General features: G+C 44.0%; 1 protein-coding gene across 1 annotated transcript in view; it reads right to left on the bottom strand.

Annotated features, from left to right (window-relative positions):
• The window catches only part of TGFBRAP1 (transforming growth factor beta receptor associated protein 1), a 61122-nt gene extending 36820 nt beyond the window's left edge, over nt 1–24302 (bottom strand). Inside the window, 5 exon segments of the mRNA XM_084634875.1 lie at nt 2221–2375; nt 10263–10457; nt 16935–17636; nt 23999–24025; nt 24028–24302. Of these exon segments, the coding sequence (XP_084491001.1) occupies nt 2221–2375; nt 10263–10457; nt 16935–17636; nt 23999–24025; nt 24028–24091 (1143 nt within the window). The 5' untranslated portion in view covers nt 24092–24302.
• Nucleotides 24303–27870: the final 3568 nt, after the last annotated feature.

Raw genomic sequence — 27870 nt, 5'->3', positions numbered from 1 at the left:
TGCTTAGGGGTGTGAAAAATCCACACCCCTGAGCAACACAGTTATACCAAGCTAACCCCTGGTATAGATAGTGCTATATCAATAGGAGGGCTTCACCCGTTAACACAGCTACTGCCTTTCATGGAAGTGGATTAACTACACCAACAGAAGCAGCTCTCCCATTGGTGTAGTAGTGTCTTCATCAAAGCCTGCAGCTCAGCATTTTAAGTGTGGACCTGCTCTTAGAAGCCCATGCACATGTAGGAGGAAGGGAACAGATACACTCATCTCAATGGCTCAACAAAAGTAGTTTCCAACTGAGATTCTGCCTCATGAATGCTTCTGCTGACAGCCAATAATCATAGAACTGGAAGGGACCTCGAGAGATCATATAGTCCAATCCCCTGAACTCATGGCAGGACTAAATATTATCTAGTATTCTCTTAAGTCAGCACTGAATTTCACTTTTTAAAAACGCAGCCATAAATCACTAAACCACACATATACATGTGTAACTAATATTGTATTTGTCAGGGGTTACAACAGGTGCCTGAGTCAAGTCTCATGGGTTCTTTCTATTCCTGACTGCCATCACCTCACGTGGTTAGGTCACCTTTGCTTTAGTTTTCCATCCACCCTCCATCTATGAAATGGGCATAAAGCCTACTTTGTATGCAGGGCCGGTGCAACCACTAGGTGAACTAGGCACTTGCCTAGGGTGCCAAGTGGTTGGGGGCGGCCAAAAGCACGCTCTGGGGAGGCGGGGGAGCGGAGGTGAGCTGGGGCAGGGGGGCGCGGGGAGGGCCGCCTGCAGCAAGTAACGGGGGGGGGGGGGCGCCACGCACAGTACTGCCACTCCCCGCCCCAGCTCACCTCTGCTCCGCCTCCTCCCCTGAGCACGCCACCCTGCTCTGCTTCTCTCCCTCCCAGGCTTGTGTGCTGAACAGCTGATTGGCGCCACAAGCCTGGGAGGCGGGAGAAGTGGCGGTGTGCTCGGGGAGGAGGCAGGGCAGACGTGAGCTAGGGCGGGGAGTTGCTGCACGCAGCTCCCCGGGGCAAGGGAGGGAGCGGTAGGGAGCTGCCGCACGGCTCCCCAGGCTGAGGTTAGGGAGGGAGGGAGGGGTCGGCGGGGAGCTGCCACAAGGGGGGTGCCGAGCTGCCGCAAGGCTGGGGTGGGGGGTGGGCAGGCGCATGTTGGAAGTTTCGCCTAGGGCATGAAACATCCTTGCACCAGCCCTGTTTGCATGTTTGTGAGGCATTCGTATTCATAAAGCATTGAGACCCTTAGATGGAAAGTTGGAGCTAGACAAATTCAGACTAGAAAAAAGGAGCATTTTTTGTTTATTTTTAATAGTGAGGGTAATTAACAATGGAACAACTTATCAAGGGTTGTGGTGAATTCTCCATCACTGGAATTTTTTTAATCTAGAAAGGATGTTCTTCTAAAGAGATATGTTCTAATCCAATCAAATTATTAGACTTGAAGCAGAACATAATCCAGGCAAGTCCTATAGCCTGTATTAGGTAGCAGTCAGGCTAGATTATCACAATGGTCCCTTCTGAATGCCTTAAAATCTAGAAAATGTTACCCAAGTGATAAGATTTCATAAACTAAAAACAAAGATTGCAAAAGAAACTGATCCACATCCACACAATTGTTTTTTCTCCTTAAAACCAAAATGTCTTGTTCGGTAATCTTAAAAATGTGTTAAATAGTTGGAAAAGTACTTTACAAAAGTTTGCCCATGTGGTTCTTCACTTATTCTCAGGTTTGGGGTTTGTGTTTTTAATTATATTCTCTATAGACCATGATTTCAAAGAAATCACAACACTGAAAAAGTGAGATGATTTTACCATGATGAGGCAACCTCCCCTGCACAAGGAGAGCCTAGATAAAAAGCACAACCCATCTTTCGCTTTTCTATCTATTCTCTTACCATCTCAATTCTATAGCACAAGATCTCTTTACCAGCATGATAGAACATGCACCATCTTTTAATTAAGCCATTAACACCTTTGAGAAACAACTGTAGAGAGAGAAGACATCCAGGCAGCAGTACTCAGCACTGCCAACTCATAATCACTTCCAACCCGGAGTCAACGCAGCAGCATACCTATCTCCTCAGACCCAAGGAATAGGAGATATTAGATTTCTCCCTAGAGAGCTCTCACTCTTCAGTTACTTCTTTGCCACTGGACCAGCTTCCACATATTTTCATATATGTTCAAGGTAGGACAAACCTGAAATTTCTCTTTTGGAATGTTTCTTCGGGCTGCCTTTGCTAAGATTAGGGCTTCTTCCACTCTGTGGCTGCTTAGAAGATCCTGAATCTGTCTTTCTAAAGGTAATGGCACCAAGATGTACACACCTTTATTGGTAGCTACAAATACCTTTCCTAAGTAGAGAAGACAAAAAAATGGGCAATTGGCATTTTGAACAGTAAAAAACTGATTTCTAGAGACTTCATTAAACGTTAACATTGCTATAGAATACAGAATGATATAAAAATTTAGTTGTCGTTTTTGTTTTCGAGTTCTGAAGCTCATCTTTGCAATTAATATATTTAACAGATTTTATACTATACCTTTAAGTTTGTCCCTAAAAAAACTACAAAAAAAATTAAGTCCACTCAAACTAGCAATTTTCTTCGTTTTCACAGGCATTAATGTGTGTTCTAGTACAGAAAGTTTTCTGTACATCTTAGTATATCATGAAACAGTGGGGGAAAAAGGTGCACAGCCTGCAAACCTGTATTTGCATATTTGTTAGGGAAGAACCAAAACCAGAATCATCATACTCTCAACACAAGTGCCACCTTGTTCTGTGACCAAGCTCTTAAATCAGACCTAGAGCAACATACAGCTTATTGCTGGTATATTACTGAGTTCTGAGAGTGGTCAGAGTGTTTTGCCTTCCATTGGCTCACATGGACAGTAACATTGCCTTTGTTGGTACTGCTTAGATGATTCATCCTTTAGTGAACTGTAGACTTGAAAACAAATTCCAGTGCAACCTGGCACAGTTCTACCATAATATACAAAGCTATATTATATTTCATGTAGATATGAAACTAAATCCATAGCTAAAGGAAAGCCAACATGAAATCACTTCTAAAGTTTTTTGGCATTATTTTTATGGATATGACCTATGTTTACCAAACAAAAAACATCGGTATTTTCAATTTTTCCACTATCTGCATTTGACAGCTTTTTACATATAACCTGTTTAACCTGTTTCTGATTATCTTATATGGCAACCAAAGAGAGAGTGTTATAAAGTGTGATTCCACACCTACAAAAGGTGGCAGGAGAAGGAGGAGGAGTCATCTGCAAATGTATTACCACAAACTACTCAACTCACTTACAAAATTTTAAGTTGACAGTGTTCCTTTGAAGGAAAAATTTTTGTCAAATTACAAGTGAGGGCTTCACTGACAGACACCTGCTCCACTTTATGCACAATGGTGTCAGTCAGACGACTCGTGCATAAAGTTTGCAAGTGTTACTTTATTCAGTTCAAAACCAAATCTCAAAGAACCATTTAACTGTAGGTTCTTTAAGATGCGTGGTCCCTATCTGCATTCCACTGGGGGTTACACATGCATACCATGAGCCGGTAGCTGGAGAATTTGAAAGTAGCGTCCATTGGTCCGCGCAGACGTGCCCTGGCTCACCTCATGCCTCCGACCAAGGGGATAAAAAGTGGGGCAGACCGACTGCCTCTCCAGTTCCTTCTCCACCGTGAATCAGAGGAGAAGAGGATGGGTGGTGGAATACAGATAGGGACTACATATCTCAAAGAGCCTCCAATTACATGTAAGTAAACTCCTCCTCTTCTTCCAGTGATGGTCCCTATTGTATTCCACTGAAGGGGATTACCGAGCAGTACTGAAGTAGGAGGAGGGTGCAAAGATGTAAATGGTAGGGCTGAGCAAAGGACAGCCCTTCTAAAGGAGGCATCAGCAGAGGAGTCCTGGACTAGGGCATAGTGTCTCGTAAAGGTGTGAACGGAGCCCCATGTGGCTGCTTACAGATATCAAGAAGGGATACCTCCTGAAGCGATTCCATAGTTGTTGCTTGTGCTCTCATGGCATGAGCTCTTATCCCATGGTGGGGGGAAGGTTTGAGAGTTGATAGTGTAGAATGCAGTTAGAGATCCATTTGGAGATCCTCTGAGTAGAGATCACTTGTCCCCCAAGTCTGTTATAATGATGAATAGTCTCTAGGACTTCCCAATTGGCCTTTTACCTACAAAGACCACCACCAAGGACTGCTGGTCATCGAAGGTGTGGACTCTGTTCCTCTGAGGAAGAGTGCAGTTTAGGAAAGAACACAACTAAATGGATTGATTGGTTCAAGTGGCTCAAGTGAAATTTCAAAACCACCTTGGGAGGTGAATTTGGATAAACGTAGCGGAACTTTATCTTCAAGGAATACAGCATAAGGAGGATCCGCCATCATCGATCCAAGCTTACCAACCCTTCTGACTGAGGGGAATGGCTACAAGGAATGCAACTTTTGTGGAGAGAAGGGAAATGGAGCAGGAAGTTAGGAGTTTAAAGGGTGGCATTGAGAGTGCTGAGAGAACAAGGTTGAAGTCCCACAGAGATGCAGACTTGTGAATAGGTGGAAAGGTTCTCATTAGGCCTTTCCAAAATCTAGTGGTCAGTGGGTGAGTGAAGACTGAATAATCCTCAGAAGGAGGATGGCAGGCAGTAATCGCTACCAAGTGGACTTGTAAGGAGCTGATGGATAGCCCTGATGCCTTTAGAGAAGGGATACAATCTAAAATGAGAGGGATACCCGAATCTTCTGGAATAATGTTCCTTTGATGTGTCTGAGGAGAAACATCATCTCTACTTAGCCAGATAGCATTGCCTAGTAGAATCCTTCCTAGTGTTAGAAAGTATGTCTCGTATGACTGTGGAACATGAACGTTCTAAGGATGATGCCTATCCAAAAAGCAAGCCCTGAGGTGAAGCAAATATAGATTGGCGTGCTTGATCTTGCCATTCCACAAGGTCAGAAGCTCAGGGAATGTTGGGAGGAGGATCGCTACTCAAGATTACATGCACAGGAGATTTAGGAACCAAAACTGTCTAACATAATACAGGGCAATCAGGATAATTCATGCCCTGTCCTACCAGCTTTTGCACAAAACTCGTGACAGGGGTTGTAGCAGAAGGCATGCATAGATCAGGTGATCTGACCAAGGAAGAAATCTCTCGCCTGGGAAGTGGTGACATAGGGCTCCTCTGCAGCAGTGTCTTGCATTTTCTGTTAGTTATGAAGGTGAATAGATCTCTGATTGGGGTTCCCCATAGATCAAAGATATTGTGCAGTACCAAGTCATGGAGTTCCCACTTGTGGTCAATTGAAAAATGTCAGCTGAGGGAGTCGGAGCGTATTTTGTTTTCTGGGAAGGTAGGCTGAGGATAGGGCGATTTGGTTGCCGATGCACCAGTTCCACAAGCTGACCTCTTCTGCACACACGGAGATGGATCTTGAGCCTCCTTGTTTGTTGATGCAGAAGACAGTAATAACACTGTTTGACAGCATAAGGACATAGTGAGTGTGAATGAACAGAAGAAAGGCCTCGGCATGCCTTCTGGACTGCTCATACCTTCAGAATATGGACTCTTGTGGCGTCAAGGTGCCTTGTGCTGCATGGCTGTCCAAGTGAGCTCCTCAACCAAAAAGGGATCCATCTGTAGTAATGGTCCTGGTTTGGAGAAGAGGGGAGAAAGGAGACATCTGCTCATACCTGTGAAGGATCTGTCCACCACAGTAGGGAAGAAAACTACATTTGTAGGAATTGCTACCATGAAGTTCATAGGATGGAAGTTTGGAGAGTATACTAACTGGAGCCATATTTGAAGGCAACGAAGGTGGAGTCTTGCGAACACAGTGACATAAGTGCATGATGCCATATGACCTAGAAGAGACAGGCACGTTTTGACCAGTACTGGAGGGTTGATTGCTATTGGGGCTACAGTATTATTCTTGGTCTGAAACCTGTCCATTGGCAAGTATGCCCTTGCAATAATCGAATCGAGGGTGGCCCCAATGAAGTCCAGAGACTGGGCGGGGTGAGAATAAATTTTTTGGCATTTACACTGACCTTCAGGGAAGAGAGAAGGTGTAGCATGGGCCTTCTGGCATGACTTGGCAACAAGGAACAAGTCATCAAGGCAGGGGAAGACAATGAGACCGAGGCATCTGGTGTGAACAGTCACTACTACAAATACTTTAGGAAGCAGAGTGGGATGAATATCTAAATGAAAGTAAAAAGAAAAGGAGGACTTGTGGCACCTTAGAGACTAACAAATTTATTTGAGCATAAGCTTTCATGAGCTGCAGCTCACTTCATTCATATCAAGAGCTGTAAACCATGTCCTTTTTTATTAATGACATAGCAGGGGCCAGCATAACCATATGAAACTTGAGTTTACAAATGAAGCAGTTAGGGTGGTAGTGGTGGTGGAGAATTATTCGCCATATTTCCTTATACACCAAAAGAAGGGCATAAGTCAAATAAAAGCTGCCCCCTTGGTATTCAGGGGACACATGTTCTATTGCTCCCCACAGTAATAGGGAGTCTGCCTCTTGCTTGAGAATAGTCTTGAGAGTAGTCCCCAAAAGTTAAATTGGAAGATGACTCTGGAGGAGGTAGGGATGCAAACTCATTCACATAGCCAGAATGGATGACATTCAGCACGCACTGATCTATTGTTACTGCACTCCACACGTTGACAAAGTTTACTAGACGACCTCCAAATCGTGTATGAAGGTTGGGTAATGTTGGGCTTAGTGGCTCGAAGCTATTGAGGTCCCATCAAAAATAGTGCTTCTTTGGGGGGTTGAGATTGGGATGCCATACCTATTGCAGAAGGTGCAGGTCCTTTAAACCAGCTGCCGTTGAGTGGCAGTTCATAAGTAAGGCTAAGATTATGTCATGGAGGTTACGGAATCTGTGACTTCTGTGACCTCCATGACATTTTCCATTTCAGCCCTGGGGCCCCGGCAACTCCCAGCCACTGGCCCCACAGCTGGGGGACCCTGGAACTACCAGCTATTACTAACACCGGGAGGGGACTCTGGAGATCCCAGCCACAGTGGGTGCTGGACTCCCCTTCTCCCACAGCAGGGCTGGGACTCAGCCCCATTTTATCACTGTTATTTTTAGTAAAATTGAGGACAGATCACGGACTTTAGTGAATTTTTGTTTATTGCCTGCGACCCATCCATGACTTTTACTAAAAAAAACAGTGACAAAATCTGAACCTTATTCATGGGGCAGAGGTAGCCCTATAGTCCTTCCAGGTAGGCATAGAAGGATGTCAGTCTTCTGACTGAATAACTGATTCATTGAAAAAAGAAAAGGAGTACTTGTGGCACCTTAGAGACTAACCAATTTATTGGAGCATAAGCTTTCGTGAGCTACAGCTAACTTCATAGGATACATTCAGTGGAAAATACATTTGGGAGATTTATATACACAGAGAACATGAAACAATGGGTGTTACCATACATACTGTAACGAGAGTGATCAGGTAAGGTGAGCTATTATCAGCAAGGTTGGGGGGGAGGGGAGAGAACTTTTTGTTGTGATAATCTAGGTAAGCCATTTCCAGCAGTTGACAAGAACGTCTGAGGAACAGTGTGGGGGGGGAGGGGGGGGAGATGATGATGATGATGATGTGATCCTCCACACTATTCTGAATCTTTCCAGGTAACCCTGACACACACAACCATGTCTCTCTATACCTAACAATGCCAGTAGCCATGGCTCTATAGGATGTGTCAGCAGCTTCAACTGCAAATTTGAGGTCGTCTTTGCTATTAATTTGCTTCATCTATCACCACCTGGAAACAAGCTCTGTCCTGTTATGGAAGACTGTCAGTAAACTCTGCAAACTTGGAGTAGTTCAGGAAGCTGTATTTGGCTATTAGTGCCTGGTAGCTGGCTATCCTGAACTGAAGGCTAGATGATAAGAACATCTTTTTCCCAACAGGTCTAGACACTGAACCTCTTTGTCCACAGCAGCAGACCGGGGGTTGCTGTCTAGCCCTTTTGGAAGCTGCTTTGACCACCAAAGAGTTGGGAGATGGGTGAAAAACAAAGATTAGCCCCTTACCAACCTGAGTAAAGGACGTCAAGGAGTTTGCTCTAGGATTCCTGAACCTCTTCAAGAGGAATCTGTAGTTCACCAGCAACTCTACGAAGATGATCCTGGAACTGCCTGAATTCACTTGGGTAAGTAGGAGTGGAGTGGGGAGGGAGACAAAAGGGGTTACCAGTTTGTCTGGAGATGAAGACGGAAGTCTTGCTGGATCCAGCACATAATGCTCTTCCTTCTCTGAGGGGAGGCAAAGAGTAACTTCCTAGCAGATCTGACCAACTCTGCAGGGGTGTATTGGTCTCAGGGGCCCCAATATGGCCAGTAGGAAGAGTTGAAAGGGGTATGTGGAGGCATCCTGGCAAGGGGCGACAGCAGCTCAGAGCTAAATGTGGAGATTAATCCTCAGGTAGTGTAATTCTTTTGGGCAGCAGAGGATACGTAGGGTAAGGAAACAAAGGCTCCTCGGTTGCTTTGGAGTTTCCTGATGAGGAGAAAATTTATTCCGGTTCCAGAGGTGGTACCATCAGTGACACTGGAGAGAAGCTGCACCTCAAGGAAAGAGCAGGAAATGAACTTCAAGTTGTTGACTCCCCAGGTGATGTTATAACATCTCTGGAAAGACCCAATGGAGGGGATTCTGGATCCACCAGTGTGAAGATGTCCTGTTCAGCAGCATGGGACCCAGTCCTCCCCAGTGCAAGCAGGGTCATCTTTGCCCAGACCATTGGAGCCAGAGAGGATGCTGTCGAAGACCGCTATGGACAGGCAGTGAACATCTTTGTCAGTGCTAATGGATCCAGAGGTTTTGGAGGTGTGAAGCATAACGGTACCAACAGATCACATTCTGTTATCAACAGAGCCCAATGTTTAAGAGCTTTCTTGTCAAGCCTCTGGGGCTTAGTACATTCTAAGTCCTCTTGGGTTGAGATGCTAGGCTTGCTCAGAGCTGAATGCGACTTCTTCAAAGTGGATTTCAAGAAAGGCAGTCTCATGCGTTTGAGAGTGCTTCCTAGGTTCCCGAGAAGAGCTATGAGATCTATGAGGGTAGATTTTCTGGCACCAGCATTGGCCTTAGCAGCAGGAGGCTTAATCCTTGCTAAGTAAGGCCACTGTAGGGCGGGGAGGGGAGGGGAAGAAAGTTCCCTGGCCTGCTCTGATTGAGGCCTCATGGCCTTTTCCATGAGGTGTTTTTGAAGGTGGAGTTCCTGCTCTTCTCAGTGTGGTTGGGGAACTTGAGGCAGATATTGCACCTCACTGTGATGTGAGCTTTTCTGAGGCAGTACAGGCAGTGTTGGTGGTTGTCACTGATCCAGAAGGATTTCTGGCAGGAAGCACAGAGTTTGAAGCACGGAGTCCTGTGCATAGTCCAGTACCCACACAAGGTGGGGGGTGGGGTGGGGGGGAAGAAGTGTTCCCCCAAAGATGAATCTAGCATTAAAAACTATGAAGACATTAGAGGGGTAGCTGTGTTAGTCTGTATCCACAAAAATGAGGAGTCCGGTGGCACCTTAAAGAGTAACAGATTTATTTGGGCATAAGCTTTTGTGGTTTTACCCATAAAAGCTTATGCCCAAATAAATCTGTTAGTCTTTAAGGTGCCACCGGACTCCTCATTTCTATGAAAACACAAACTATTAACAGTACAAGATACTAAAAACTATTTGCAAAGCAAAATCTTATCATAAGAGACAAAGCTGAAGCTACAGACAGAGGTTCTGACCCGGATCATGTGGTAGTGAGAAGGAACTGGAGAGGAAGTCGGTCTGCCCCGACTTTATCCCCTCAGTTGGGGGCACAAGGTGGGTCAAGGTGCATGCGCAGACCAACAAAAACCACTTTCACATTTTCCAGCTCTGGGCACAGGATGCACATGCATAACCACAGTGGAATACAATAAGGACCATCACTCAAAGAAGAACAAGAAGTTTCATTTGCAATGTTTTATAGGAATATAGGACATAATATTCTTTAGCGAAAATGCTATTAACAGCAGGATAAAGTGTTACATTTAAGGATGTTCTATTATTGTGTGTTTCAGGAGAAGTAGCTTGTTCTTCAAAGGAGCCTTTTTTTTTTTTTACTTTATATTATGTCAGCATAAAGTTTGATTTTTAATGTTCCAAGAAATTCATGCAAAGAGATAGGTGTACTAGCTAATACCTTCAAAGTCTTGTAGGATGTGGCCTTCCTTAAAAGATAGGGTCTGTTTTAGTAGTTGATCCAGCATGCTATGCACTGTAATAAACTCATCATCAAGAGCAACTACATAAGGAAAACACAGGGCTGCTCCAATCACATTCTCTGACCAGTGCACAGGAGCACGCTGGGAAATGCCATCCACAGTTGCAAACATACCTGCAAAGAAAGGGAAGAAAGTCTGAAGCTTAAGCCAAAGCCTGGAGTTTTCCAAGAGTCAAGCACTGGAACCTTTCTTGCCATGAACCCAGGATTATGAATAATTTACAAGTGTAAACAATGAAGGACTTTTTTACAATGGAAGGGCATTTCTGTTATACTTTTTACAAAACACTGAATCTTCAAGGATCCTGTTGCAATTAGACATTTGTTGATTAGTTATGTTCAAAGCAGGATACAAAAAAATTCTTGCATACAGGAAAGTGATACAAGCTTCATTTCAATGCTTATTCCTCCTAGATGTAAATAATTCAAGTCCAAAAAACTTACAGTGAACTATTTCTTTTAAAAACAAACCATGTGTATGCATTTTGGATGCCCTTTAACCCAAACCAGCATTCCATGAGCCTGTCCCTTCTAACATTGTTATCTTAGTTAAAAATATATATATATATATATTCCTACAGGTTGCCTGAGCATTCTTCCTCTTGCAATTTGGCGTGTCTACTCCCTTTAACATCTCAAATGCCAGCAGAACATTCCAGTCCCCAAGTTAATTCAATTCACCCATATTTCCTGAGTCAATTGCTATAGCAGAGTGAGGGCCCCAACTCTTTCAGAAGAGAGGGTTTTTTCCCCTTACAAGGCATGCATCTACAAAAATTGAAAAATAGTCCAGAAAGAAAGGCAGAGGTTCTTGCAAAGCAAATTACCACACAAGGCAAACAGAAAAAATACACTGAAAATTTTATAAAAACACATTAAAAATGAAGATACAGTCTCCAAAGTCTTAGTAAATTTTTAGTAAGGCTCTTTCCACTTAATTTATGGTTATTTTCTCTGCTATACGCTACGTATTTTGGATTTTTTCAAGTAGCCATTCAATAAGTTTGACTCATCTCTCTCTTTTGGATCATTTACCACTAATCAAACTATAGACTTTAAGAATCTATATCTTCCTCCCCACTTCCTCTCAGATTTATGCAGCATCTCTGTTCGGAGAGAAAATCCAATTAGCACTTCCAAAAATTGTGCAGTAAATTCCTTATGTCAAATCCAAGCCACACTTTTATACAGAATACTCAATATCTAGAGATAATAATAATCACTTAAATTAGGCCTCATAATATACAAAGTTTAGAATGTTTTGGTTTTAGTGATAATTTACAGGTACTCTAGACATTTAAGTCCTTTGGAATAGGTAGAGCCTGGGCAGCAACAATATAGTACTTTCTCAAGCCAATTTCTGCCTGTTTACCTCACCCCTGAATCTGAAAGGCCTAAGTAGCTCGATTACATGTTTGTCTCCATCCTCATCTGAAATTGCCACCACCACTGCCAATTACTGCCAACATTGGTAGTTTTTGTGATGTGGACATGTGGCTACTGGGAATTAGAATGAAATCAACTTATTTCACATAAGAAACTGAGTAACTATGTGATGGTAACAAGTGTTAGCCACTACTGAACTACAGTAGCTTCAAAACTGGAAATGTAGAGGTTTTTCCATTTATCAATCTTCAGTCATCCAGACACCAGCATTTTTCTTTTGAAGCATGCTACTGAGCACGCACATAAACAAGTCAGGCAAACTAAGCCTCACTTTTCTTCTCTTCTGCTTTTGACTTTGTTTGTCAAAATGGGATATGTCCAATTAGGTAAAGTGATAGACCTTTTGCCTACCACAAAAGCTGATGGTATTAGGAGCTTTCCAAGTGGGTGAGAATAGGGAAGAAAACAACTGTATTGGTAACTGATGACTACACAGTCTGAACAACTGTGAGGAAATGCACCACATAACCTTCCTATTCTAGTCTAGTAAGCATGAGTGGAAATGATAGCCAGTATGAAAAAAAACAACCCTCATCAACATCTGCTCTAGTCCTGTCTACAATAAGGCTCAAGTATTAGTTGGAACCATGTTTGAAATGATTATTGTTAGAAGAGTGATAACACTTAAATGCCAAGATATACAGAACCTATGTTACAAAGCAGCTGTAAAACTGTACCAGGAAAAGTGCTGGAGGCACTGCTTACAGTGAAGGAGGAGATATTAAAAATAAAAATTTAGAAAGTTACAGTGAAACAGAATAAAAGGGAAGATGTACAAATTCAATAACAGGCAATTTAAGTAATGAGACACAAGCAGTTAGACACTGTCTAGACTAGGGAAAAGGCATGAAAAATGAAACCCAGGCCAAACTTATGTTAAAAACAGAAGAATGGCCATACTGGATCAGACCAATGGTCCATCTAGCCCAGTACCCCGTCTTCCGACGGTGGCCAATGCCAGGTGCTTCAGAGGAAATTAACAGAACAGGGCAATTAAGTGATTCATCCCTTAACATCCCTTTCCAGCTTCTGGAAGTTAGAGGTTTAGGGGCACCCAGTGCATGGGGTTGCATCCCTGACCATCTTGGCTTTCCCAGACCTGAAGAAGAGCTCTGTGTGGCTTGAAAGCTTGTCTGTCAAACAGAAGCTGGTCCAATAAAAGAGATTAAAAGAGACAAGGCTGGTGAGGTAAATATCTTGAGTAATTTTGTATCACCTGCAAACTTTGCCATCTCACTGTTTACCCCTTTTTCTAGGTCATTTATGACTTTGTTGAACAGCAGTGGTCCCAGTACAGTTCCTTTCAGGAGCCCACTATTTACCTCTCCCCTTTCTGAAAACTATCCTTTGTTTTCTATCATAACCAGTTACTGAACCATGAGAGGACCTTCCCTCTTATCTCATGCTTTGCTTAAGAGCCTCTACTGAAGGACCATGCCACCAAAGGCTTTCTGAAAGTCCAAGTACATTATATCCACTGGACCACCCTTGTCAACATTTGAGGACATCCTCAAAGAATTCTAATTCCCTTTACAAAAGCCCTGATGACGCTTCCCCAACATATTTCTGTGTCTGCTCATTCTGTTCCTTACTATAGTTTCAACCAATTTGCCAGGTACTGAAGACAGGCTTACTAGCCTGTAATTGCCAGGATCACCTCTGGAGCCTTTTTTTAAAAATTGACCTCACATTAGCTGCTATCTGCCAGTCATACAATGGTTGATTTGAGCGATGGGTTATATACCACAGTCAGTAGTCCTAAATTTCATATTGGAGTTCCTTCAGAACTCTTGGGTGGATACCATCTGGCCCCGATGATTTATTACTGTTAAATTTATCAATTTGTTCCAAAACCTCCTCTAATGACATCTCAATCTGGGACAGTTCCTCAGATTTGGCATCTAAAAAAGAATGGCTTAGGTGTGAGAATCTTCCTCACATCCTCTGCAGTAAAGACCAATGTAAAGATTTCATTTAGCTTCTCCGCACCCATCTTGTCTGAGTGCTCTTTAGCACCAAATGGTCCAGATGCCTCACTGACAGTTTGGCAGGTTTCCTGCTTCTGATGTATTTAAAATAAAAAATGCTGTTAGTTTGTCTCTTTTGCTAGTTGCTCTTTGAAATCTTTTTTGGCCTGCCTAATTATACTTTTACACTAATGTGTGTTTGAACACACAAAAAGATACACTGATGAATTGCTGTTAAACACAACATATTTTCCTACTCTAGACTTAAGTCCTAGAAATTATGCTAGGTGAGACAGGAAGAGGGCCTAATCTGTCATTGTCTCTAGAACTTTCATGTAGCAATAGAAACTAAAAACAGAACAGTATTTAGCTAGTTGAGGAAGGCAGGAAAGAAAAAGCAAGAAAATTAAAAAGAATGATCCAGTGCAGAAGTGGTTGAAGTGGATGACAGGAAATCTTTGGTGTGGAGTTTCTTTTACACTAAAAGTAAATAAAATAAAATGAAAAATAAAAAGGGGAAGGTAAAAATGAAATTCTTTAGAGAGACTTATTCAGAAGTAGGTGTTAAACAGATTGATTAGATAAAACAAAATATATGTATCCACGTTGATTTTCACTGCAGCACATCAAATCTGCAAGTGCCAGTCTACATTTAGAGCTAGAGCAGGGGAGGGCAAACTACGGTCTACGTGCCGGATTAGGCCTGTCAGGGCTTTCAATCTGGCCCACGGGATTGCCAGCCCTGTGGTAGAGCAGGGCTAAGGCAGGCTCCCTGCCTGCCCTGGCCCCGTGCCACTCCCGGAAGCGGCCTGCACCATGTCCCTGTGGCCCCTGGCAGAAGGGGAAGGGGGCAGGTTGCTCCACTGTGCACTGCCCTCACCTGCAGGTACCACCCCCCGCAGCTCCCATTGGCCAGGAACGGGGAACTGCAGCCAATGGGAGCTTCAGGGGTGGTACCCACAGGCAAGGGCGGCACACAGTGGAGCAATCTGCCCCATCCCACCCCCAGGAGCTACCAAACATGCTGGCCGTTTCCAGGAGCGGCGCAGAGCCTGTCTTAGCCTGGCTGCGAGCTGCTGCCACCCTGGAGCTGCTCAAGGTAAGCGGTGCTGGGCTGGAGCCCGTACCCAAAACCCCTCCTGCATCCTGCACCCCAACCCCCTGCCCTGAGTCCCCTAACCCCCTACCCTCAGCTCCCTACCACAGCCTTCCTACACCCCAACCCCCTACCTTGAGCCCCCTTCTGCACTCTGCACCCCAAACCCCTGCCCTGAGCCCCCAGCCACACCCCAACCCCCTGCACCCCATGCTGAGCCCCTTCCTACACACCCTGCACCCCAACCCCCCACCTCAGCCCTACATTCAGGGCCCTGCATACAATTTCCCCATCCAGATGTGGCCCTCAGGCCAAAAAGTTTGCCCACCCCTGAGCTAGAGTGGTAAGTCACAATAACTTTTTGCCATACTATTTTGAGGTTACTCGTGCAAAGATAATCTAGATATTAAGCACAGTTGTCCAAGATGGGGATAAAGGTTCATCCTGCGAGTGACAACAGCAGGATATGGCAGTTGATTCTCAACCTCTGATAACTCAACTGATATACTGATGCATCACTTCACTCTTTTCAGGGCAAACTGGTGGTCTGACCGTTCTAATCTATATAGGTTTTTATACCATGCTCATCACCATAGTATCTGAGTGCCTTCCAGTAGTGCATTAAGCAACATGACTATGTACGTCAAATGTTTGTTCTCTCATCCTCTCTTCAGAGGAAGAAGCAGATGCACTGGAGTGTCTTAAAACACCCTCCCAAAACAAGTATACTTGTTGGTATGTGTTTATGTAAGAGAAGGGAAGGTCAAAGAAAAGTGCCCTGTCTTTGGCCAGATTGGCAAGGTTTGTAATGGACTGTACTTAACGCTTCAGACACATAACCAACAAATCCAGTAAATTAAACATAATTGAAACAAACCTAATTGGTAACAGCAGTCTTGTAAATGCCCATAGCGGCTGGATTCCTTAATGCATTTTGCAAAAGCTGCATACAGCCCTGGAGTTGGGACCTTGATACTTGAGACAGACTGACTATCTCCTTATGCCATATTGCTACATGCTACACTTATGATTGGAGAGGCACTCAAACTGGCTCCCCATCAATCTGAGAGAAGTTCTGGTAGTAGAGTATTCCCTGTGAGGGGCCTTCAGCTCTGAAATGGACTTGCCTGTGATCAGAGAAGTATACTAGTCTTCAGAGCACACCCCAAGACAGCTACAGAGGAAGTAGGACAGAGAAATCAGATCTCCCAGGAAGAGGGGACTTTGATGTTTTGCATGCAATCTAGTTCTTTTTTCATAGTTTATGGCAGAATTCCCCCAAGGAAAGAAGTTCTTTTTTAATTTGTCTAATGTAATTATTATTATTATTATTATTATTCCTGAAGTCCATTATGGAGCACTACTAATTGAGCAGCATCATGGGGAAAATTTAGGCAAGTGAGCAAGGCAATCAAAAAAGTAATTTCTGCTGCTATGCTGCAACATTTATAAGGAACCAAGGTGGAATGCCAGTTCTAAGACTCCTCAAACAACACTTAATGTTAGTATTATAGTGAAGTGGGTGTACCAGTAGCTCTCACACTGCTTTATGAAGATGGGTGAGCATAACTATCTTTCAGTGATGAAGAAGCAGACATACTGATTTTAACTAGCTTGTCCTCAGTCATGCAGCAAGTCTGGCACAAGAAAATTTGGGTTGCCTGAATCCCAGCTTCAGTCACTATAGCTAGAATTTGATACCAACAGCTTTTAAAATTTAATTTGGTTCATACTTTTGTTTGCCCTGGGCAATGAGACAGTAGAATTTATTCCACCTGAATTTTTCTATTTCACTATAGACACCCCAGAATCAAATTTATCTAGATCAATTCAAGTTTACCATTTTTAAAAAGTGTTATGCAAATTTTGCAAACTTGTAAAACCATGCAATAAGAACACCCAGGACTAGTTTTAGTGACTTACTTATCCTTCAATTTTCAAGTATTGCAAATATAGCCTGCAAGGAAATGCAGCATTTATTCTACATTATGGCATCAAATACTGAAGTTACCTCAATCTGGAAAGCTGATCGTGAAATGGAGAGAAACTTTAAACTGGAAGTTTAAAATTGTTTAGTCTCACCTAACCCTCCAGGTCCAGCCAGCAGAAACTCCTGTCTGCCTATCCTTTTCACAATTGGCCGTTTCTCATCACTGCAATAAGGGAACAGATCCTGGGAGATGCCGGTATTATAATTCAATATGATATATTGTGTAGTGAGAGCAAGGCACAAGTAATGACCATCTACAGCCACGGCACAGGGTTGCTCCGGAGTGGACACTTCCTTCACTATCTGGACTCTATCCTCATACACCATAAACATCTGGATGGTCCGCCGTTTCACTGAGATAATGCAAACTTCTACACAAAAAGGGTCCCCACTCATAGGGTTTTCATTTACTGTGAATGTCACAGCTCCCTTGATTCTAGCTCCAGTGGGGATAGGTTCCAGGTTCATCATGTTAACTAATGTTATTGTGTTGTCACAAAGCACCAGTAGCCTGTTGAGTGCTGAAGCTGCTTTCAGCTCACTGACTGCTTTCTTGAAGCCCAAGTATTTATGCAATTGTTTGGTGGCAGCAAAAGTTACTTTTTCAGCTGATATCTTCTCTTCCAGTAGAAAGTGATAGACAAAGCAGTCATTGGTTCCAATATAGAGGTTTTTCCCACAACACTCAATGCATTCAACGTTGATTCGAGCTTTGTCTCCCATGAGCATCTCCCGCTCAACAGCAGGAACGAGCTCGAAGGCCTTCAAACTCATTGTGTCTTCTGGATGATCTGCTTTGGAAGGGAGAAAGAAATAGCATTTTATTCACATCCACACAAAAGGAAGGCCAAACATCATCACGCAAAAAAGTTATCAACACAGAACATCAGATTGTCAGTGCTCTCAGAAATATATACTTGAATCAAGTAGCAACCATTAGTTTGAGTACAATACAGTTGGCTAAGTTAGCACAGTAGCGAATATGAAAGACATAAAAAACAAACTGCAGTATGTCATTGTAAGGCTGCTCCTGAAACAAAGCAGCCACTAACACCAAATTCCAAAGCAATTTGTTAGAAATTGGACAAAATTGCCAACAGCATCCAACTCAATAGGGCCCTGACAATGACTGGGGCTCCTAGGTGCTATTACAATACAAATAATAAGAGCATCTAAGTCCCACTGACTTTCAATGGCCTTAGTCAATTCTGAAATCATTACCCTCTGTCTTTAATATGTAAAAGGCTTGGCTATCATCAAACTTCTAATGAAGGACAGCCTTTAGGTTGATAAGTTAACATCTCTCACATAGCACTTCATGCCTCTTTGATCAAATTTAAGTTAATGACAATCTAGAATGCCTTTATAAAATTAGCCATTCAGAAATCTTCTGCTTCCAATCATTGGCATATTCCACCCTCAATATGCACATAACATCTTTTACTGTTAAAAGGCAGTGCACAAAGAGAGTATACAACATATACCCTCGAGCAACCTAGATTGTGGCGAGTATATTCAAAACATACTTCTGACTCAAAAGAAGTCACCTTAAAAAGGAAGAAAGGAAAACCTTTAGGGGACTGAATAAATTGAAGTAGTATGTGTAAAGGGTGCAGAGAAAATGGAAGCATTTTGGTTAATTCAAAGCATAGCTTATTTGAGACTACAGCTGGTCACTCTGGTGCATAAACAAACAGGCCTCTTCCAATTGCTAGATTGTTACTTTCTAGTTTTACCCTTCAACCAATGGAGCTCCCAAGTGGTCACTAGTGTAACACAACAGCAAGCAAGCACCTTATTCTGTGTCTACATGTAAAGACACCAGCATATTTTGGGCACTGTAGAAGTAACTTTTCATAGCATGCTAAAAATCGAAAAAATCCAGACAAGAAACTTGGGGGCACTAAATGCTGCAGAGACAATTATTGCTTTTTCTCAATTTAAAGAAAAGTGATTTGCAAGATAAAAAGTCTAGGTCTAGTTTAGTCAGCCACAAAGAATCCATTTTAAAGCAGAAGAAATAAACACTAAATAACTTAAAATGTTGGTGCTGCAGAACAGCAGTTCAAAATAACCCAAAACTGCAATTTACATATTCCAATATATTGAAACAGTTTAGTACTTTTAGTGTACATCACATCTTTCAAAATTCATTTTGAGAAGGTCAAATTATATTTTTAATTATAGCTTGAGGGCTCAAGTTAAAGCTGGAGTAACACACTACACACAATCCATCGCAAATCTCCCAGATAACGGGAGCTTTGCACAAAAATAAAGAGCCATATGGTACCCTCACATAGTGACTACGTTTTAACTGGAAAGTGTCAGTTTCATTCTATGAGGAAAAATTAAGAACACTACTATTTCTGAACTCTATTTGACTATCTGCATTTGCAATTACTAGATTTACCCACATAATTGCACACCCAATTTATTTGAAAATGTGGCCCACAAAGTGTTCTCATGAGGTTTAAAAGTCAACACCACAAAAATTAATAAAAAGAAAAGGAGTACTTGTGGCACCTTAGAGACTAACCAATTTATTTGAGCATAAGCTTTCGTGAGCTACAGTCGAGCTGTAGCTCACGAAAGCTTATGCTCAAATAAATTGGTTAGTCTCTAAGGTGCCACAAGTACTCCTTTTCTTTTTGCGAATACAGACTAACACGGCTGCTACTCTGAAACAAAAATTCATAGGTACTGTTCCCTGTTCTCAGAGTTATTGGTCACACTACTGCACTGATTCACTTCAGAAGCTTCTCTTCGCAACCATTATCTATGAGCACTTTTCTCTATATGACCGATATATTCGCAGATTGTGAATCTCATGGATCGGGACCTGTGCAAATCACAGTTTTTACTTTAATTTTTTAGAAAATTCACTATAGTGTAAATGGCCAAGTACTGAATTCACAAAGTTTGCATGGAATTAATTTTACAACTAAATGTGGTCAGTTTCAAGGACTGAATGATATTTTCACACAGCTCTATAAGATAAATAATTTTTTTGTAGTGAAGACTTCATTGTAGACATTTTCTTTTTTATAAAAAATGGAAAGATCATGATTTGGAGGCATTTACATGATTTCATGGAAATCATGATTTACACAGGATCCTCCTACATATGGATAACTACTACAAGGGGATGGATCCAACCCACAGTGTGGTTGTTTGATACCAATGTAGATCAGGTGTCAATTATAGTTTCATTATATCCAAATTAAATTTGGAATACTAAAGTTAATTTCCCATTTAACATACCAAATATTAGGCAAACAAGCATGCGCGTCATCGATGAAATCGGAGTAGTAACTAACTTTTCCTGCTCAAAGAGGCCTTTGTCCTTAAGAATTGTGAACCACCAGAAAGCAGCTCTCTCACATCCCTCCCTAACAGAGTTGGTGAGGAAGTAGAGTGGGTGACAAACTTAGGCCTGGTCTACACTAGCTGAAGTCGATATACTTAGATCTACTTACCGCAGTGAAGACACCGCGGTAAGTCGATGGCTGACACTCTCCCGTCAACTCCACCTGCGCCTCTCGCCCTGGTGGAGTCACCGGAGTTGATGGGAGCGCATTCGTAGTTGATTTATCATGTCTAGACTTGATGAGTCTTGAGCAATTTCCCTCTAATTTGTCCCTAAAACCTGAGAATTCTGACTGGTCTTTAGTCAGCGTACAGACTGATGCTACTCTGAACATCATTTTAATATATTTTAGAGTTAGAGGCCTGTGGGGGAAGTCACAAGTAATGATTATTAGTCCACAAGTACTTAGAGGTAAACAAAAAAAATAAAGTCAAATAAAATGCATGTGTCCTAAACAGCTACCTGCACAAGTACAAGGCCACCAGTACCACCAAAACACTACTATTCATCATTCAGTGAATAAATATCAAAGCATTAAATATGAAAGTTTCCATAAATGTTCCCAAAACAGTCTACTTTTGAACAACTAGATCACAGAAAAATATAAGCCTTCTCAGAAAGACACCACCAGAAACTATTTGGGGCCAGTGTTTTCAAACCTGGGTCATTAAAGTTAGACTCCAAAATCCATTTTTAATCATCTGCATAGAAGTGGCCTGATTAAAAGGAGATAAACAGCTGCAACTTCAATTTAAGACAGTGAGTTGCGAGTGCTAAGGACCTTTGAAAAATCAGTTCACTTCTATTCAGATGCTTAAAAATAGCTTTAGGGGCATAATTAAAGGTATTCAGGTTTTTAAATCTGGGCCTAGGGCTCTGTCTACACTGCAGCAATACACCTCCCCCCCCCCCAAACTCAGGCAGCGCAGGGGGGGGGGGGAGTGGAGAGAGAGAGACAGAAGGGAAGACACACTGCTGCAGGGCTAAAACTTGCCGAGGAGACCTTAGGGCTCGGGCTGGAGCTCAGGCTCTAGGAGTCAGGGACCCTCCTCACTAGCAATTTCCAGCTCCACAACCCAAACCCTGCAAACCCAAGCCGGCTGACCCAGACTAGCCATAGATGCTTAACTGCTTTGCAGATGTACTCTGAGACCTAGAAACATATAAGTCACATTTAAAAAAGACAAACTGATTCAAAACTCAGTGGGCTTGTCAGCTAATAGTGACAACAGTCACACACAGAATGATGTTAAGTAGAAGCATTACCAAGCTGTTTTTGACTATGTTGTTTGCTGCTCTGCCTTCACAATCAGTACCTTCTAGATCATTTAAAATTGATCAAAATAAATGTGTACCTGAATGAAAGAGGAGAGCCTATTCCAAAATAGCAACTATACTGGTTAAGAATCTCACCATGAGATCAACATGGCCAAATTTTCCTCTAGGCTGAAAGGTAACGGAATGTGACATGCTCTTACACACAGCATTTTCCAGGAATTGCCAATTAAATCCCAAACTGAAAAGTTTATCTGTGCTATTTTAGAATTGCCTCTTCACATAGGGCTTAAATTAGATTTCTTACTTTAAGCAATGAAAATAGACCCTCAGAATGACAATGTGAATCTCTAGGGCAATGTAATCACATTGTCCCACAATATTATCAGAAGGAGCCGATGAAGGGAGCTGTAGCTCACGGAAGCCTATGCTCTAATAAATTTGTTAGTCTTTAAAGTGCCACAAGTACTCCTTTTCTTTTTACAATGTATACAGTAAAAGAATTGCACCCAGGTTGGCTGCCAAACCAAAAACCTGAAGAACAGCCTGTAGCCCTGAGTGAAAAGCCAGCCCCTAGAGACTTGAGACTGGCCTTCTCACCTGAAGCTGTCAATATTCACTCAAAGTTCCTGTAGCCCAGGGTAAAAATGCTGATTGCCAGTAGGAGAGCTATACAATTCTGGTCCTGACCAAGACTATTATTTTTTAAAACTTTAGAATGAAGGGGGATAAAAAACAGATACTCAAGTAACTAAAAGAGAAATACAATCTTTCTGTAAGGTAAGGTGCTACAATCAAATCATGCAAGTCCAGGGGAAGATGTTCTCTGGCAATATAGATCTAGTTCCTAGAGAAAATAAGTGATTGGGCTATACAGGAGTACGGTTGCAGAGAAAGTTTTTTCAACTTAAGTACAATCTGTATGCTACATCTTTTAAAAGTGTATCTGATTAAATGTTTTGCAGCATGTTGAGTCTTAAGCACATAGCCCTGGAATATGTACCCCGGAACGTGCTGTTCCTTGTAAGTGCCAGATTCCATCTCTCTCAGAAATACCAAGGGAAGTTGTTCCCTACTGAATATCAGTAGTGTGCTCCCTAAATAAGATACAAGGTAGCATCCATTGTAATTAGTATTGTTTCCATTACATTCAACATACATAAAAAATACAATATTCTGACTTTAAATATAAATTAAGAACTTTCTGGCAATATCTTTGGAAAGCCTCCCCCCTCTTCAGGCTTTGCCACATTGATTAGTCAGTACAATGTAGTATGCAGTGTAGTTGTAGCCCTGTCTGCCCTAAGATATTAAGCACACAAGGCAGATGTGGTGATCAAACAAAAACACCCTATTCCCCGTGGGTGAACACTTCCCACAAAGGGATCACTCTCTAACTGACCTAGAGGTCCTTATCCTCAAAGGAAAGGTGCACAACCCTTTCAAAAGATGAGCCTAAGAGCTTAAATTAATAATTCTGCTAGACGCTAAAAATCATGGATTGAATTGACACACAGGCTTTAGGGCTTCTTACAACAATCTACAACCTACTAACTTCCCTTTCTGTCCCCCTGACCGCACAGATGTTAAGGGGTCACTCTGCCTTGAAGGGTCCCTGGCAATAGGGGCTAACCGTTCCGCTGGGAGCACCTGTCCCAGCCCCAGAGAAGATCACCCTGCGTGGCTCAAAACCTTGTGTCTCTCTCTCTCCCCCCCCTCCCTGGCAGATGTTGGTCCAACGGACGCTACCACCGCCCCCACCTCGGCTCTCCGGTCTTTACCCCGTAGCGCCCGCCCCGCCCCGGGCAGGGCAGCTCCCTGCGGCTCTCAGGCACGAGTTGCACCCCCAGCCCCGGGCACCCGCTGACGAACCAGCTCCGGCCACACAAAATGGCTCCAGCAAGTTCCCCTGCAGCGCCGGGAGCGCAGCCCACGCCCGGCTCCCCTTCCCGCCTCGGGCCGGCGCTGCCCTGCACACAGGGCCGGAGCCGGGCGGCGGTTGGCGGCTCAGCTCCGCCCCGCCCCGGGGCGTTGAACGCGGCCCCGGCCGGGGAAGAGGCTCCCAGCGCGGGAGGGGCCGACGCTTACCCGGGCTGTCAGGGCCAGGACCGCGGGCTCCGGGGCGGCTTCGCTGGTGGCGGCGGGTCTCCGCCCGCGTCCCGCCCCGACTCCCAGCCTCCTCCGGAGGCGGCTCCCGCGGTCCTTCCGGTCACATGGGAGGCGCCGGCGCGGAGCCCGCTGACGGACGGGGGGGGGGGGGAGGTCGGGGCGTGAGGCCGCGGGGCGGGGGGAGGAAAACGCGCCGCCCCCTTGACTTGCATGGGAGCGTGGCCTGAGAGAGCGCGACCCGCAGCCCCGCCCCAGCCAACCTGCCCTCCCCCCCCCCAACCAACCAACCAACCAACCAACATCCTCTGCTCCCCCTACACCCTTCTCAAACACCCCCCCCGCAACCTCACTCCCCCACCCCCCCAGCTCTCCATGCCCTCCCCTCCCGCCCCCCCCGGCACTCACCTGTCCCGTGCAAGCCACGCCCCCGCGCACAGCTGCTCGCTTCCCCCACGCACTTCTTGCCAACCAACAAGCCTCGCACACGGTTCCCTCCATTTACGCCCGCATGTGGACATTCATTTCTTCCATACCTCACCCAGGGTGGCCAGGCATCCGGTTTTCAACCGGGACCCTGGCGGCTCCAGTCGGCACTGCCGACCGGGCCATTAAAAGTCCGGTCGGCAGCGCAGCAGGGGCCTGAGGCTAAGGCAGGCTCCCTGCCTACCCTGGCTCTGTGTGGTTCCTGGAAGTAGCCCCCAGGTCCTTGCGGCCCTCAAGCGCATGGGCGACCAGGGAGGTGCCATGCGCTGCTCCCACCCCGAGGGCTGGCTCCGCAGATCCCATTGGCCAGGAACTGTGACCAATGGGAGTTGCAGGGGTGGCACCTGCGATTGCGAGGGCACAATGTGGAGCCTCCCTGGCCTCCCATCTGCCAAGGGGCTGCAGGGATCTGGCGGCCAATTCCTGGGAGCCACTGTAAGTTCCGTGGGGATCCCACACCCCCTCCCGTACGCCAACCCCCGGCCCCAGCTCCGAGTCCTCTCGCGCATCCAAACTCCCTCCCAGAGCCCGCACCCCACACACACTCCAACTCCCTGCCCCAGGCCTGAGGCCCCCCCCCACTGCATCCCAAACTCCTCATCCCCAGCCTCACCCCAGAGCCCACACTCCCAGCTGGAGCCCGCACTCTGAACCTGTTGGCCCCAGCCCAGAGCCTCCTCCTGCACCCCAATCCCCTCATCCCCGGCTCCACCCCAGAGCCTGCACCCCCAACCAGAGCCCTCAACCTCCATGCATCTCAACCCGCTGCCCCAGCTAGGGTGACCAGATGTCCTGATTTTATAGGGATAGTCCCAATTTTTGGGTCTTTTTCTTATATAGGCTCCTATTACCCCCATCCCCTGTCCCGATTTTTCACACTTGCTGTCAGGTCATCCTAGCCCCAGCCTGGAGCCCTCTTCCATACCCTGAACCCCTCATTTCTGGCCCCACTCAGAGCCCGCATCCCCCACACAGAACCCATACGCCACACACACGAACCCCCTGCCCCAGCCCGGAGCCCTCTCCCACACCCCAACCCCTCATCCCTGGCCCCACCCCAGAGCCCTCACCCCCCTCCCACACTCCAACCCCCTGCCCCAGCCCAGTGAAATTGAGTGAGGGTGAGGGAGAGCAAGCAACAGAGGGAGGGGGGATGGAGCAAGAATACCAAAGCAGCCCACCACTGTAGCATTTAATTTCAGAAAAGGGGAACTACAGAAAAATTAGGAAGTTAGTTAAACAAAAATTAAAAGGAACAGTGTCAAAAAGTATATCCCTGCAAACTGCATGGAAACTTTTTAAATACACCATAAGAGACACTCAATTTAAGTGTATATCCCAAATTAAAAAACATAGTAAGAGGACCAAAAAAGTTCCACCATGGCTAAACAACAAAGTAAAAAAAGCAGTTAGAGGCAAAAAGGCATTGTTTAAAAGTGGAAGTTAAATCCTATTGAGGAAAATAGAAAGGAGCATAAACTCTGGCAAGTGAAGTGTAAAAGAATAATTAGGAAGGCCAGAAAAGAATTAGAAGAACAGCTATCCAAAGATCAAAAAAGTAACTGTAAGTAACTGCAAAAAAAATTGTAAGTACATCAGAAGCAGGAAGCCTGCTAAACAGCCAGTGGAGCCACTGGATGATCCAGATGCTAAAGGAGCACTCAAGGATGATAAGGCCATTGTGGAGAAACTAAATGGAATTCTTTGCATTCGTCCCCATAGCTGAGCACGTGAGGGAGATTCTCAAACCTAAGCCACTCTTCAGATGACAAATCTGAGGAACTGTATCAGATTGAGGTGTCATTAGAGGAGGTTTTGGAACAAATTACTAAAATAAACAGTAATAAGTTACCAGAACCAGATGGGATTCCCCCAAGAGTTCAGAAGGAACTCAAATGTGAAATTGCAGAGCTACTAACTGTGGTATGTAACCTATCATTTAAATTAGCTTCTGTACCAGATGACTAGAGGATAGCTAATGTGACAATGATTTTTTTAAAAAGGCTCCAGGGGTAATCCCAGCAATTACAGGCTGGTAAATCTAACTTCAGTACTGGGCAAATTGGTTGAAACTATAGTAAAGAACAGAATTATCAAACACATAGATTAACATGATTTCTTGGGGAAGAGTCAACATGGTTTCTGTAAAGAGAAATCATGCCTCACCAATCTACTAGAATTCTCTGAGGGAGGTCAACAAGCATGTGGATCCAGGTGATCCAGTGGCTAGAGTGTACTTAGATTTTCAGAAAGCCTTTGACAAAATCCCTCACCAGAGGCTCTGAAGCAAAGTAAACTATCATGGGATAAGTGAGAAGGTCCTCTCATGGATCAGTAACTGGTTAAAAGACAGGAAACAAAGAGGAGGAATAAATGGCCAGTTTTCAGAAGGGAGAAAGGTAAATAGTGGTGTTTCCCAGGGTCTGAACTGGGACCTGTACTGTTCAACATATTCATAAATGATCTGGAAAAAGGAGTAAACAGTGAGGTGGCAAAATTTGCAGATGATACAAAACTACCCAAGATACTTAAGTCCAAAGCAGACTGCAAAGAGTTAAAAAGGGATCTTACAAAACTGGGTGAATGGGCAACAAAATGGCAGATGAAATTCTATGTTGATAAATGCAAAATAATGCACATTGGAAAACATAATCCCAATTATACATATAAAATCTAAATTAGCTGTCACCACTCAAGAAAGAGATCTTGGAGTCCTAATGGATAGTTCTCTGAAAACATCCACTCAATGTGCAGCAGCTGTCAAAAAAGTGAACGTTGGGAATCATTAGGGAATGTTGGGAATCATTAGGGAAGGGATAGATAATAAGACAGAAAATATCATATTGCCTCTGTATAAATGGATTGAATACTGTGCGCAGATGTGGTCGCCCCATCTCCAAAAAGATATATTACAACTGGAAAAGGTACAGAAAAGGGAAACAAAAATTATGAGGGGTATGGAACAGCTTCCATATGCGGAGTGATTAATCAGACTGGGACTTTTCAGCTTGGAAGAGAGACAACTAAGAGGGGATGTGATAGAGGTCTATAAAATCATGACTGGTATGGAAAAAGTAAATAAGGAAATGTTATTTATCCTTCTCATAACACAAGAACTAGGGGTCATCAAATGAAATTAATGGACAGCAGGTTTAAAACAAACAGAAGGAGGTATTTCTTCACACAATGCACAGCCAACCTGTGAAACTCTTTGCCAGAGGATGTTTTGAAGGAGGCCAAGAGTATAACAGCGTTCAAAATAGAACTAAATAAATTAATGGAGGATAGGCAGGGATGGTGTCCCTAGCCTCTGTTTGCCTGAAGCTGAGAATGGATGACAGGGGATGGATCACTTCATGATTACATGTTCTGTTCATTCCGTCTGAAGCACCTAGCATTGGCCACTGTTGGAAGACAGGATACTGGGCTAGATGGACCTTTGGTCTGACCCGGTATGGCTGTTCTTATGTTCTTATTTAAATCAATGCAATGGAGTGAAATACAAGTGACATTATGAGACCTCAGTACAGGTGCAAAGGTCCACTTTCAGAATCAGGGCTTAATTTAAGATATAACAAGATATAACAATTAATTATTATTTATTATTATTTTATTTGTACTTCAGAAGTCCCAGCCATGGACGAGAACTCCAGTGTGCTAGGCACAGTACAAACACAATCAAAAAGGCAGTTCCTGCCCCCAAAGAGCTCAAGAGACAACAGGTGAAGACGGACAGACTAAGGGAACGCAAGGAAACAATGAGAAAGACAAGTAGATATAACAGACAATTGGGG

This window comes from Lepidochelys olivacea (assembly GCF_965140295.1).
Source record: "Lepidochelys olivacea isolate rLepOli2 genome assembly, chromosome: 1".
Lineage (NCBI taxonomy): Eukaryota > Metazoa > Chordata > Testudines > Cheloniidae > Lepidochelys > Lepidochelys olivacea.
Note: the sequence above shows the minus strand (reverse complement) of the source record. Positions and strands in the feature narration are given on the sequence as shown.